This window comes from Acinonyx jubatus, chromosome D4 (genome assembly GCF_027475565.1).
Source record: "Acinonyx jubatus isolate Ajub_Pintada_27869175 chromosome D4, VMU_Ajub_asm_v1.0, whole genome shotgun sequence".
In the NCBI taxonomy this organism is placed as follows: domain Eukaryota; kingdom Metazoa; phylum Chordata; class Mammalia; order Carnivora; family Felidae; genus Acinonyx; species Acinonyx jubatus.
This window is the reverse complement of record NC_069391.1, coordinates 90,853,161-90,866,651: the sequence shown is the minus strand read 5'-3', so window position 1 is coordinate 90,866,651 and position 13,491 is coordinate 90,853,161. Positions and strand designations below refer to the sequence as shown.

The 13,491-nt window shown below is 52.2% G+C and overlaps 1 protein-coding gene and 1 pseudogene across 7 annotated transcripts in view; both read right to left on the bottom strand.

Moving 5' to 3' along the window:
- The window catches only part of CDK20 (cyclin dependent kinase 20), a 56,987-nt gene extending 49,116 nt beyond the window's left edge, over window positions 1-7,871 (bottom strand). For 4 of the 7 annotated variants that reach the window (XR_008291346.1, XM_053205374.1, XM_053205375.1 and 1 more), the window contains exons 1-7: window positions 7,531-7,871; window positions 6,993-7,106; window positions 4,696-4,884; window positions 4,363-4,484; window positions 4,116-4,178; window positions 3,326-3,449; window positions 2,853-3,008 (exon numbers count right to left, since the gene is read on the bottom strand). Coding sequence is in view for 5 of the 7 variants with exons in the window: in XM_053205374.1 (XP_053061349.1) it covers window positions 2,853-3,008; window positions 3,326-3,449; window positions 4,116-4,178; window positions 4,363-4,484; window positions 4,696-4,884; window positions 6,993-7,106; window positions 7,531-7,605 (843 nt within the window). In the remaining 2 variants the exon portion in view is untranslated. Of the gene's footprint in view, window positions 1-1,020; window positions 1,754-2,852; window positions 3,009-3,325; window positions 3,450-4,115; window positions 4,179-4,362; window positions 4,485-4,695; window positions 4,885-6,992; window positions 7,107-7,530 lie in introns of those variants that run through there. The other 3 variants (XM_027041232.2, XR_008291347.1, XM_053205377.1) reach the window with 3 other exon arrangements.
- A 2,051-nt stretch (window positions 7,872-9,922) lies between these two features.
- Window positions 9,923-10,438, bottom strand: LOC106987962 (protein transport protein Sec61 subunit gamma-like; annotated as a pseudogene).
- Between the last annotated feature and the right edge of the window lie 3,053 nt (window positions 10,439-13,491).

The window sequence follows — 13,491 nt, the reverse complement described above, 5'->3', positions numbered from 1 at the left end:
GGTCCTGGTCCTGACACTCACCCTTGACCCTGACCCTCCTCCAACCTCGCCCTGCTCACAACCCTCAACCTTGCCATCCACGCTATCCTGAATCCCTACCCTCACCTGACCCTGACACTCACCGTGACCATCACTGGGATCTTCACCCTGGCCTCACCTTTGCTTTCACAGTGACCCTCAGCCTCACTCTGACCTTGACATTCAAGGTGAGGTCAGGTTCAAGGGCAAGTTTAGAGTATCCTGTGGATGGAGTTTGTGGAGGGTCAGTGATCCACACGTGGGTACAGGCTCAAATTTAAACGGAGCTGAGAGCTCCCAGAAATTAGCTAGACTGGAGCTTGGCATCGACAGAAGATGTGGCTGGACAAACAGGCAGAAGACAGATCCCTAAAACATCAGACCTCTCCCTGAAAGCAACGCTGTGTCTATTGTTTTGTATTTCCCCAGAAGCTTGGAGGCAATGCCTGGCAGTGTCACCTGTGCTCAGGGCTGACACGGGTTTAGCCACATGAAGAACAAAATGCACATTTTAAGAGTAAGAGATTGCTAAGGATATGTTTGTTTCTCTGGTCCGTTTTTAACTCTTCCTGAACCAGGACTGCACTGTCTCAACAGGCCCTATGAAAAGTCTTAGGTCTAACAGTGAGTCCTTCCCTGGTTTTTCTCTTCTGCCTTCTCTTAACCCTTTCATTTCTGTGTAGATTATAGAATCAGCTGATCAAAATTTATTAAGCAAGCAAACAAGAGCCAACTGGGCTTAAGTATTCGGATTTACTGAATTAACAAATGACTTCCAAGAATGCCTATCTCCTCACTTGCTCTGTACCTGAGTAAGGAGGTGGCACGTCTGGTCCTGGCTCACCCTTGTCCTCAGGGTAGAGATGCTGGTAAGTGGCTTGACCCCGATCGGTCCCCAACCTGAGCCATCCTGGGGCTTGAATTCTGCCACTGCACCTCCAAATGGGAGCCCCACTGCATGAAGCCCCCAGGACTGGAGGAGCCGTGAATGGAGCCGCATTCCTGGTGACCACAGAGAAACAAGGGCCAGGAAACGATGCCTGCCACCTTGGCCACTTCCCTCGGTAGGAATGGAGGGGGGCTGACACCAGGCAGAACTACCTGGGCTTTTTACAATAAATCTCCAAAGTGAACTAGCTTTCAATGCCTCTGAAAACAAAATCAAACAAAGCTGCCCTCCCACTCATGTTCCCACGTGAGGACACCTTACACTCTCTGCTCCCCTAGATGGCTCCACCAGGGCCATCCCTGACCGGGAAGGCAGGGCCTGCAACCAGCACCATGGCAGCCACAGCCACGGAGCTCACGGTCTCCCTCTGATGGGTCAGTTGGCAGCACGCACATGGGAGGCCAATGGCACCGGCTGTAGGTCCCCTCTGCTGGAGCCGGATGTCCTCATCCCCAGCCTGGGAGCAGACCAGGTGAGGGGTGGACCTAGTGAGGCTGTGTGGAGGCCACAGGAGGTCGGGTCAGGCTCAGCAGAGAAACAAGAAGCCCAGGGGGCTCTGGGGGACAGGACGGCAGGGCGGGCCCAGCGTCAGCCCTCCGGGATGAAGGGCCGAATCAGCTCCGGGTTCAACAGTGACTCTTCGAGAGGCCGGTCCACGTGGAAGTCATGGACGTGGGGGGGGCTCGGGTGGGCCTTGGGGGTGGGTCCCCCTGGGCGCTGGGGAATCGGCAGCTCCGAGGGGTGGGCAGGCAGGGGAGCCGTGAAGAAGTACTGATGCAGGAGGGCCTGCGGGCGGCAATCAAGGGACAGAAGGCAATGAGTCACCTCCCCATCCCAACCTCAGCTCACCTGTCTCTGAGGGAGCATGGAGCACTGCCCTGCCAAGGCTCGTTCCCACACCTGCTCCACAGCATCTCCACGTGCTCAGCACCTGAACACCGTTACAGGTTCTCGGGAGCCAGCAGGGGGCAGAACACAGAGCCTCCCCGTGAGTCTTCCCCAAGTCAGGGGTATGGATGACAGACAAGACAGAGGAGAAAGGGACAGGGAGCGTCAGATGACTAGTGCTGTGTCAGAGCGACAGCGGAGGTTGAGGGGACCAGAGAGGCTGCGGGCCTGCAGAGCAGTGCGGGCGAGCTCCAGGGAGGGGTGCTGGAGCAGAGATCCCAGAGGCGCACAGTTAAGGCCTGAGGACACACAGCAGGCCTGGGGCCCGGGGGCGGGGGGAGAGTGGCCAGGAGGGTCACAGAGGTGATGTCCCCCAGCATGTGATTGCTCGGAGAGGGAGCCACAGGAGAGCCCTGCTGGGGTCTGAGCAGGCCTGCCAGGGGAGGGTGCCCCGAAGAGACACAAGCAGGATCTGAGAGGCAGTGGCGTAGACAGGGAGGCGGGCAGGTGGTCTTGGTCCAACAGCCTTGGTCCGCTGAGACGGCTCACCTGGGGCCTGCTAGTACTGGGGCGGGCAGGGCACGGGGACGGTGAGGCTGCGGGCACGGGTACACCCGAGAGAGGCTCCCATGTCAGCCCATGGTCCTGCCTCTCCTTCCCAGCCACACAACCCCTTTCCAGGTCCCCCTCGCCAGACCTCTGCTCATCATTTCTCCCTGAAAAACACCTCCCCGAGCTTAAACTGGCACCCCCCCCCCCAGAGTCAGTCCCACCTGCCCACCCCCAGGGCCCAGGAAGATGCCAGGCGTGTGCAGATGCAGAGTAAATATCCACTGGAGGGATGAGGCAGCCGGTCACCCACAACCCAGGCGCGCTCTCCGGCAAGGTGGCCATGCCTTCTACTGGGGTCCCCGCCTGCCCGTGGCCCCCCAGGTTCTGGTGCCAGCCTATCACAGGGCCCCGAGTGAGGAGGGTCAGGGAAATGGGGTCACCCTACCTGGGAGGCTGAGATGCGCTGGCGCGGAGGGTAGAGGAGGAACAGCCCCAGCAGGTCCAGGGCCTGGGGAGACGCGTCGGGCAGCACCTCCTCCAGGGGCACAGGCGCCTGCTCCTTGAAGGAGATCTTGTTGTAGTCGGGCAGGTCCGTGATCTCCTATGACCATGGTCATCAGTCCATGCGGCCGTGGCCCACCTGCTCACCGGTCATCCCCCCCCCACCCCACGTCTCAGGCATGTGTACAAAGTGCCAGTGTGCCGGCAGGAGGGGAGGGACAGGACCCGGCTTCCTGCATCCAGCAGGGCAGGATGGGAGGAGCCGCCAAGAGAGGCCAGAACAGTGGTCTGGGGGGAGGGGAGGGGGCCAGGGAGGTGTGGAGCCACAAGAGAAAAGGCACAGAGGGTGGTCCTAGCTGTTGGGGGGAAGGGAAGACACCTGCCCCCACCCGTTCCCCGCTGGGAACCCCTGCAAACCGGCCAGACTTGAGGACTGGGGGTGCCCAGGATTCGAAGCACACAGCAAAGCTGCTCGATGTCATTCTCCCCAGGGAAGAGAGGGGATCCGTTCAACAATTCCCCCAGGATGCAGCCCACAGCCCTGCAGACACAGACCCAGACAGCTCAGAGATCTCCCCACACCAGTTTGATCGCCTCACACTATGACACAGACCTCCCCACACTGCACCCACACCCCATACTAGGGCCAAGGAACCACAGAATAGCACAGCGGCTTCGTACCTGAGGCTACAGACTCGTAAACAAAACCCACAAGCCTAGAACACAGACCAGGTCCCCCTCTCCAACAGCTCACTGGCCTCAACCCTAGAAAACATAGCAACCCCCTCAGTGGTTCTGAGACTTCTCAGAGCCTCAGTTTCTGGGACACGCAGCCACCGTCTCTCACTCCTCACTTTCTGGGACAGACCTCCAAAATAGCCCCTAAATCTCAAGTGCCTAGGCATGGACAAACCATCCTACCCAAATAAAGCTCAGAGCCTTCACACCCAGGCATATAACCAACCCCTGCCTACCAGATTAGAGGATCCATGCCTTGAGCCTCAACTACCTCCCTGACTTCAGCCCAGATGCTTCCCGCTCCCATCACACCTGACCCCCACCCAAGTGAAAACTGACCCCAAACTCCTCAGAGACTCCCCAACGAGGGAAAACACCCCCAAGGCAACCTAGAGGTCACAGCACGAAGACGCCCCCAAATGGCTTAGCAACCCCACATTCCCCCGTGCCCAGCCCACAGAAGTCTCACCACAGGTCGACGCCCTGGTCATACTGGCGGGCACCATACAGGAGCTCCGGGGCTCGATACCACCTGGGAGGAGGGGGTGGGCACAGCCAGCTTGCTCGTCTGACGGAGGCTGCCCAGAAAGGTCACCCCCGCCCCACATCAGCCCCACAAGCAATGTCTGAACAGAAGATCCAGAAGCATCTCAGCCCGGTGAGAAGGTTGGGGCCTGTCCTCTGCCAACTCCTGCCTGGGAACTGGCCCTCCCTACCTGGTGGCCACCTGGTGTGTGTAGAGGCGGCTGCCATCTGGGGAGAAGACCCGGGCCAGGCCAAAGTCTGCTATCTTGAGCTGGCCTGAGGCACTGATGAGCAGGTTGGCCGGTTTCAGGTCCTGAAGACACCAAAGGGGGCATCAGTTCCTCCACACCCCTGGAGGACCTTGGGGCAGGAGGGTGTGGCAGGCTAAGCACCCGGGTCAGCCCAGGCCCCACCCTCTCCAGGGCCACTGAGTCTGTGGTGTGGCCACACCACGGGTCTTGCCCCTCTGACCCCTCTTCAAGGGCTGGCCCACAGGTCCCGCCGCAGCCCGTGCTGACACTGACCCGATGCACGATGTTGTTGGCGTGGCAGAATGCCACACCCTTGAGCAGCATCTGCAGGTAGCTCTTGACCTGTGCCTGGCCCAGGGGCCTCTGGGCATGGCGCACCACCTCCGCCAGATCCGACAGCATGAACTCGAAGGCCAGCACAAAGCCTGCGCCGTGCGGGAACACGGCCTTCAGCTGCACCACCTGCGGGCAGGCATCCGGTCAGCCCTGGGACCCACATCACTCAGACCCGCTGGGGGACCCCAGCCCCGCCCCAGACAGAGGACCAGGCGGGTGGGTGATGTGAGACCTGAGCTCAGAACCAGGGATGCGGAACCCCCAGTTGTTCCCCTCTCCAGAGAGAAGATGGTCCCCATCTAACACTCCACTCACTCACTCAGGGAAGAGGAGGTGGAAAGGTCACCCAGGGCAGCCCAGGAACTGGAAAACCACCTGCAGTGTCCCCCCCACCCCCTGCCCCTCACTCACACACACACACACACACACACACAGGGCACAGGTCTCCTCTGGGCTCCTCTAGGGCCATGAAACCCCAGCACCAGGAGAGCTGGACACATGTCACATACACTTCCCAAGGGACCACGGGTCAGCGGGGCCAGACTGCACAACACGGAGCAGGAGCAAGGCCTGGCAGGGCCTGTGCTGTGCTCACAGCACAGGGAGACAGACAACTGAGCGAGCCAACGGCTGGGGTGTCCCGGTTCTGACGAGGACAGACAGAGTAAACAGGGCGAGGGGAGTCGGTAAGGCAGGGATGCGGGAAGGAGCACAGACAGAGGAGCACCAAGCACAAAGCCCTGGGGGCAGAGGGGACAGTGAGGCGGCAGGAGGGACACGGGCATGTAGGGTCCTTTACGGGAAGGACGTTTGCCCTGTGCTGAGGCCCGGACGGTACCCGTCACAGGGGACGCTTCAGAGGTCATGTAGGATGAAGAGGGGCTGCAGCTCTCAGTGTGAAGAAAAGCCAGTGGGCTTTTCCAGCAGGGAAGTGAAGGGTTTCATCCACACTTCTGGACAGTGGGGAGGGGAGCACCAGCAAGGAAACGGCGTGGTCATTCAGGTCGGAGATGAGGGCAGCATGGGCTCCACGCTGGGGCATCTGAAGGTGGGACCTCCAGGGCTGCTGACTCACAGGTGGAGGGCCCGTGTCACCCTCCCATGTATGGGCTGTGTGTGCAAGCCCGTGGACCTTTTTTTTGTTTAATTTTCTTAATGTTTGTTTATTTTTGAGGGGAGGGGGAGGAGCAGAGAGATGGAGACAGAGGGTCTGAAGTAGGCTCTAAGCTGAGAGCAGCAAGCCCGTACGTGGGGCTTGAACTCACAAACCGTGAGATCACAACCTGAGAGAAGTCAGACACTCAACCAACTGAGCCACCCAGGTGCCCTGAGCCCGTGGACTTTTATTGCTGGTTTTCAGACTTTGAAGATAGCACCCAATCATTCCCCAGGTCACACACATATACTCAAACACACAGAATTATAAAGAAAAAACAACAGAAGAAAAACCGTATCACCTACAATCAAACTTACAGCACATTCTAGCCGACTTTACAACAGACAGGGTACGTACAATCCCACACTCACATACAGGCACACATGTTTGTACAAAACTAGGGCGCATAGTTTATGTGTTTTACAAGCAGTTTACAAAGTGCTTCTGTTACATAGCCAACATGTCATGGACATCTCCAGAGGATAACAAGCAAGTCAGAGCACGACAGGATACACCAGTCACCTCCCAGGGATGAGAGACAGCACTGTGAAGAGCAACGGGGCTGGGGGGAAGTGCCCCTCCTCGCGTGCCCACAGCGCCTCCCAGCCCCACGGACCAAGCCACGTGGGCCCTGCAGCCTCTGTCCATCTTCCCTGCAGCACTTACATCATCAGAAGTCCGCTCGGGGCCAACGCCCAGCACAGGGTAGGGCCCATGAGAGGACCCAAGGTTAGAACGTCCTCGATCAGACCCTGACCAAAGCCTCCCGGGACCAGCCGAGCGCCCACAAGCTGGCAGAGGGGAGATCCTGAAATGGGCCTGGCTGAGCAGTGGAGAACTCAGAATGACAAATACCTGAAACAGTTAACCCAGCCTGTGACCAGAACAGAAGCTCAATGGGTGGCAGTGATCGTTATCATTAAAAAATCACTAAATGCTTTATGGAAAGAAGTCAGTGAAGAAGAGAATGAGTAAGGGAAGAAAATCAGTGGGTAAGAGGGATGAGTGAGGAGTGAAGTCGGTGGGTGGATGAGGTGGACAAGGGAAGGAGAGGCCCTCCAACCCCAGCCCCACTCACGTGCTGATTGTCCTCGATCTCCTGCAGGGCTTTGATCTCCCGCAAGGCCTGGTTGGGAATGCCATCCTCCAGCCGCCGCAGGGCCACTTTCTTGAGGGCCACGATCTCCCCAGTCTGTGCAGGACAGAACGCAGACACTGCCACCCATCCCAGGCTGGGAAAGGGGCCACGGGGACGGGAAAGGCGCCACCTGGGTGGGACGCAGAGGCCCAGGGGCCTCGTGGGGTGGGAAGGGAGGGAAATCAGGTACAGCCCGGGACCAGCTGTCCCAGCGCCGCGCAAACAGCTAAGAGGCTTTCAGGCCACGCTCCTCGGGCACTCGCGGCATAGCTGCTGTGGCCTCGCGGGTGGGTGGGAAGCTTGCAACCCGGACGGCCCCCACTGATGGGGGCCAAAGTGGTGGGCGCACACCACGAAGCGGGGCGAGGAGGCAGGCGCAGCGGTGCACACGCGGGCAGGGGAAACGGTGGCGGGGGGTGGGGGGGAGCGTCCCTCGGCCAGGAACGGCGGCAGGCACAGATCCCACGGCCCCGCTCACCTCCACGTGCTTGGCCTTGAAGACGATGCCGTGCGCGCCCTCCCCGATGCGGCCCAGGATGCAGTACTGGTCCATGCAGACCCTCCGCACGCCCCGCCCCTCCCCGCTGGAGCGACGCGGTTGCCTAGCAACGGGCTGCTTCCGGGAGCCGTACCGGGCGGCCGACCGGAGCTGGGGACGGTGTCCGGGCGTCGTCTGCGCCTCCGCCGGTTCCCCGCGGTCCGGCCGCAGCGCGCTTCATTCGGGGGAAGCCATCGTGCGCGGAGGGCGCCAACGCCGGGGCGGGGAAACAATGGCGGACGGCTTCCCTGCCAGCTTCTGGACGTCACGTGACGTGCGACGCCAGGGACGCAGAGGGAGCGGGGCCGCGTGGTCGTGATAGGCGGGGGGTGGGGGCGGGGCTACGCGTCGGGGGCGGGGACTCCTGGTGACTGGGCGGGGCCAACTCCTCCCCAGCCGGCCGGGGTTCCCCATCTGTAGCTGGAGATGCCAGCTTCAAGCTTACTCAGGAGTCAGTGAGGAAGGGAGCCCGGTTCAGGACCAAGTTGTGGAAGGAGCATCAACGGGTCCTCCCTTCTGGACGGTCAGCTGGGACCTTTTAAAAAGTTCGAACTCTGACCAGGAAGCCCAAGTCTAAGGCTTCTCATGAGGAAACATCAGGAGGAAATTGCAGTGAGCGATTTTAAAGAAGTGTATACAAAGGATTTTGACAAAGACACAAGTTGCGAAGTTAAACTTCGGGAAAGATGCGCGATCTCACCACGATAAAATAAATGCGAAATAATCTACAATTTTCCACCTATCAAATGGCTAAAGATCCCAGATCTAAAAGGCCATTAGTCAGGGGCACCTGGGTGGTTCAGTCGGTTAGGTGTCTGACTTCGGCTCAGGCCATGATCTCGCGGTTCGTGGGTTCGGCCCCCGGTTGGGCTCTGTGCCGACAGCTCAGAACCTGGAGCCTGCTTGGAATTCTGTGTCTCCGTCTTTCTGCCCCTACCCCACTCGTGCTCTGTCTCTTTGTCTCTGTCTCTCTCTCTCTCTCAAAGGTAAATAAACATTTAAAAGATTAAATAATAATAATAAATAAATAAAAGGCCAGGGCTATGGGAAAACAGGAACTCTTACCCTTTGCTTGTGGGAGTGTAATCTGGTGATGCTGATCACATGACAGATGCATATCCCCTTGGACCCAGCAAGTCCACTTCTAGAAATTCCCCCAACAGATGTACCGCACACATGTAAAACGGCATGTGCAACGTTACTCATTGTAGCATTATTGGAACAGCGAAAACTGGAAACGTTCCAGATGTCCATCAGTAGGAGACTAAGTGGCGGTATACCCTTCCAATGGAATATGTGGCCTCAAAAATGAATGACGATGCTTGTTTATGTGCAGTAATAGGAAGACTTCTAACATACATTGTTTAGCTAAAAAGGCAAGATGCAGAACAGAACATACAGTGTGCCACGAGCTATGCAAAGAAAAACATGAAACTAATGCTTGTTCGTCCATTATGAGGTTTCTGCAAAGATACTCAAGATTTCATGACTGAAGTTACCTGGTGGAGGGGCTGGAAGGATTGGTAGGGGGTGAACTTTTCACCGGGCCTTTTTGCATTCTTGCAGTTTTGAACCATATCATTTATTCATTGTCAAAAAATGTTTCCTGGCTCAGAAGTTCAGTTCCACCTTTCTTTTAACAGTCGCAGAAGAATGCCTTGATCTCCGAAGACGTTCATGCTGTTTGATGATAGCAGAGGCCGTGGCAGATGGTAAATAAGTAATGGGAGTGACTTAGAATGGAATACCTTATAGCTATTACAAAGGGTGAGGATAAATACAGTGTGGCATGGGAAAAGGATGGTTTTCAAAAAATAGGACAGAGTCATTTGAAAAGTCATATGAAGAAAAAAATGTATATTGACTCAAACCTCACACCATACACAAAAATTCATTCCAGGTGTACTGCAAAACTAAATATGAAATGTAAGCAATGAAGCTTGTAGATGAAAACAAAATATCTTAATGACTTTGGGTTAGGTAAAAAAAAATTTTTTTTTTACTTATTAGCAGTTTTTCACTTCATTATTGCTCAAAGTCCATGGTCTACATCATTCTTGGTGTACATTCTATGAATTTTGACAAATGCATAATGACACGTACCCACCATTATGGTATTATATTATAGTATATAGTTTCACTGCCCTAGAAATCCCCTGAGTTCATCCTACCCCTATCCTTTCCCCTCACCCCTGGCAAGCACCAAACTTTTTACTGTTCTACAGTTTAGGCTTTTCCAGAAGGTCACGGAGTTGGAATCACACAGTATGTAGCCTTTTCAGAGTGGCTTCTTTCGCTCAGTAATATGCATTTAAATTTCCTTTATGTCTTTATGTCTTTTCATGGTTTGATAGCTCAGTTTTTATTTTGTTATTTCAAAATTATTTTAATTCAGAAATACAAAACATCTGGAGGAAAAAAATCATAGAAAAACCCAAAACATACAGGCAAATTTTTACTCCATGAGCTTCTTCAATTCTCACTTGTTTACCAATCCCCAAGATGAAAAACTCTTCTTAAAAGATATTCAGCCACCAACAATGATGTTATTGATAGGAATATGCATCGATTTCACAAAAAAAGCCAATGAATCCTATTATAGCATATCTTATTGCTGTTGCCATGACAATCTTCTGGAATTCTTTCCTGTCGGGTGTAGTGCATCTTTTAACCAGTCAAACTGAGCCCTTCACAAACTGCCGACTTGGCTTTATGCACTCCATTACCTGATCCATGGTGCCTGCCTGCCAACACCTCAGTTGCCAAGGACATGTACACAAAAGTGGACGAGCTCATCTCTTTTTAGCACGTCAGTAATATCCCATCGTCGGGATAGACCAAGGTTTACTTATCCAGTCACCTACTGAAGGAAACCTATGTTGCTTTCAGGTTCTGGCAATTATGGAATAAAGTTGCTATAAACATCCATCTGCAGGTGTGGTATAGACATGAGATTCCCAGTCCTTCGGGTAGACGCCAAAACAGGAGAACAGTTGCTGAATTGAATGGTAAGAGTATGTTTTTTTGTTTTGTTTTTTGTTTTTAAATTTTTTTTTAACGTTTATTTATTTTTGAGACCGAGAGAGACAGAGCATGAACGGGGGAGGGGCAGAGAGAGAGGGAGACACAGAACCGGAAGCAGGCTCCAGGCTCTGAGCCATCAGCCCAGAGCCCGACGCGGGGCTCGAACCCACGGACCGCGAGATCGTGACCCGAGCCGAAGTCGGCCGCTTAACCGACTGAGCCACCCAGGCGGCCCTAATTTCTAGAGTCTCAAAAATGTTGTTTCTGACCATTTTTTTCCAGGTTTCCTGTTGCTCTTGTGTTGGAGAGAAGTTTTGGAGGGCCTGATGAGTAAGCACACTGGAAGCAGGAAGGCAAGTCTTTCCTCCTCCATGCTCCAGCATGGTCCACTGGCAGAGATTCATACCTATCATGACAGGAGGGAAAGGAAAGGGCCAGATCAGCTGTCCACTGTCCGGAACAGGCAAGAAGGGTGAATGTGAAGCTGAGAAGCAACAAACTGGCAAATCGGCAGAAGCTGTGTGGCTACAGAAGGGGACAAAGTAGCTTGATTTCAAAACAGTGAAGATGTGAAAATCCCACAATCTTATCACTCAGAAAACAGTGCTATTGTTCTTTTACATTTATGAAATTTTGTACTAACTAGGAGTATGTATTTCATGCGTATGTATAACACATTATAGGAGATACAACAGTTAAATGGACATTTTAAGCAATTAGGATACTATTTATATGTGGATACAGTACATCATTTACATAATATTATTCATATACTGCAACATGGTTTTCCTTTCTGGATGACAGAAATTTCACAGCTATTAATTGATTTGCCTAGAGCACCATAGCTGGGTTTACAGGTTTTTTTTTCTTGTAATTTTACCATTCACTCACCTGCTACTATCTAAGGGGGATGGACAACCAAAGGGAGGAACTTGTTATTTCCAGCTGAGGAACTGGAGATAGTTCTATGAGGAAGGTGATAGAATTGACTTGCATTTGAAGGGGGGCTTTACATGCTGTGGGATAATTTGAATAAAGATTAAAGAGTCCAGGTGTGGGGGTACAGGGTCTCAAGGTGGGCTGGGAGGTGAGGGGGTAATCAAGTGTGTGGGTAAGGAATGGAAGGAAACTGAGAAACTGGTGATAGAACCAGGTGTCTAAGACTGTGACCTCTTTGGAAGGAATGTAGACTTCTTCACCTTGTAGGGGAGGCAACATGGCCCCCACCTATCTGACATTTTCAGCTGGGGCTCTTTAACATAAAGACAGGTTAGCAAGAGAAAAACATTATATAGTGCAAGCAGCGAACATTGCATAGAGAAACCTCAAAAAGTAACTCAGAAGCAGTCTGGCTTAGCACTCCAGCTTCTGTACCATCTTCAATGAACAATAATAAATTTGCAGAGAAATGATAAGACAAGGGAGGATTTTAGGCTCCAAAGGCAGCAAACTGTGGGAAGGTAGAAACACGGAAGGAAACTACTGACATAGGTTTTCTGCAGATTCCTCTGGTGCCATCACTGGCCTGATAAGTCTGTCTCCAGTAAAGGAGAATTTATTTCCTGCTTTTAGGCAGTAAAGAGAGAGCTTTTTCTGGGTTCGCTGCTTCTCAATATGCTTCAGCTCAAAATAATTTTTATGTTAAGGCATCAACCTTAAATATAAAAGAGCCAGTTATTTCACTAACAAAATGAGCTTATTTGGGGATAACAGAGGACTTGTAATTTGAAACATGCATGCTATGGTGAACCACAGGCAAATCAGAAGAGACAAAGGGAAGGTAAGCTTTTATTAGGTGTTAGAAAGAAATTGGGAAAGGTTGTTTTCAACAAAAGTTTACTGGGAAAGAATAGGAGTTCAAGGGGGGCAGTGGCAGTATCTCATTGACTGCAAACATTGTTTGCATTGTTGTTGGGGCAGGGAGAAATCTATCTTTCTTTCTTTCTCTTCCTTCTTTCCTTCCTCTTTCTTTCTTTCCTCTTTCTTTCTTTCTTTCCTCTCTTTCTTTCTTTCTTTCTTTGAGAAGATGAGAGACATTGGACCAGATGGATCTAATGGATATATTAAGAACATTCCATCCTAAAACAGTGGAACACACTTTCATTTCAAGTGCACATGGAACATTCTTCAGAATAGATCCCATGTTAGGTCACAAATCAAGTCTCAACAAATTCAGAAAGACTGAAGCCATACCATGCATCTTTTCTGACCACAATGCTATGAAACTAGAAATCTACCATAAGAAAACAGGAAAGAGGACAAATATGTGGAGGTTAAATAACATGTAACTAAACAATGAATGGGTCAACAGAGAAATCAAGAGGGAATAAAAAAATACATGAAGACAAATGAAATTGAGAACACAATGGTCCAAAATCTTTGGGATGCAGCAAAACCTGTTCTAAGAAGGAAGTATACTGCAATCCAGGCCTACCTCAAAAAGCAAGAAAAATCTCAAATAAGCAACTTACCTTACATGTAAAGGAGCTAGAAAAATAACAACAAACAAAACTCAAAGCCAGCAGAAGGAAGGAAATAATAAAGGTTAGAGTAGAAATAAATGATATAGAAACTAAGAACACAGTAGATTAGATCAATAAAACCAAAAGCTGGTTCTTGAAAAGATCTACAAAATTGATAAACCTTTAGCCAGACTCATAAAAAAGAGGCACGGCAGGGGGAGTGAGAGAGGACTCAAATAAACAAAATAAAAAATGAAAGAGGAGAAATAACAACCAACACCACAGAAATACAATTATAAGAGAGTTAGGAGAAACTACATGCCAACAAATTGGGCAACCTAGAAGAAATGGATAAATTCCTACAAATATCACCTACCAAAATGGGAGCAGGAAGAAATAGAAAATTTGAGCAGAC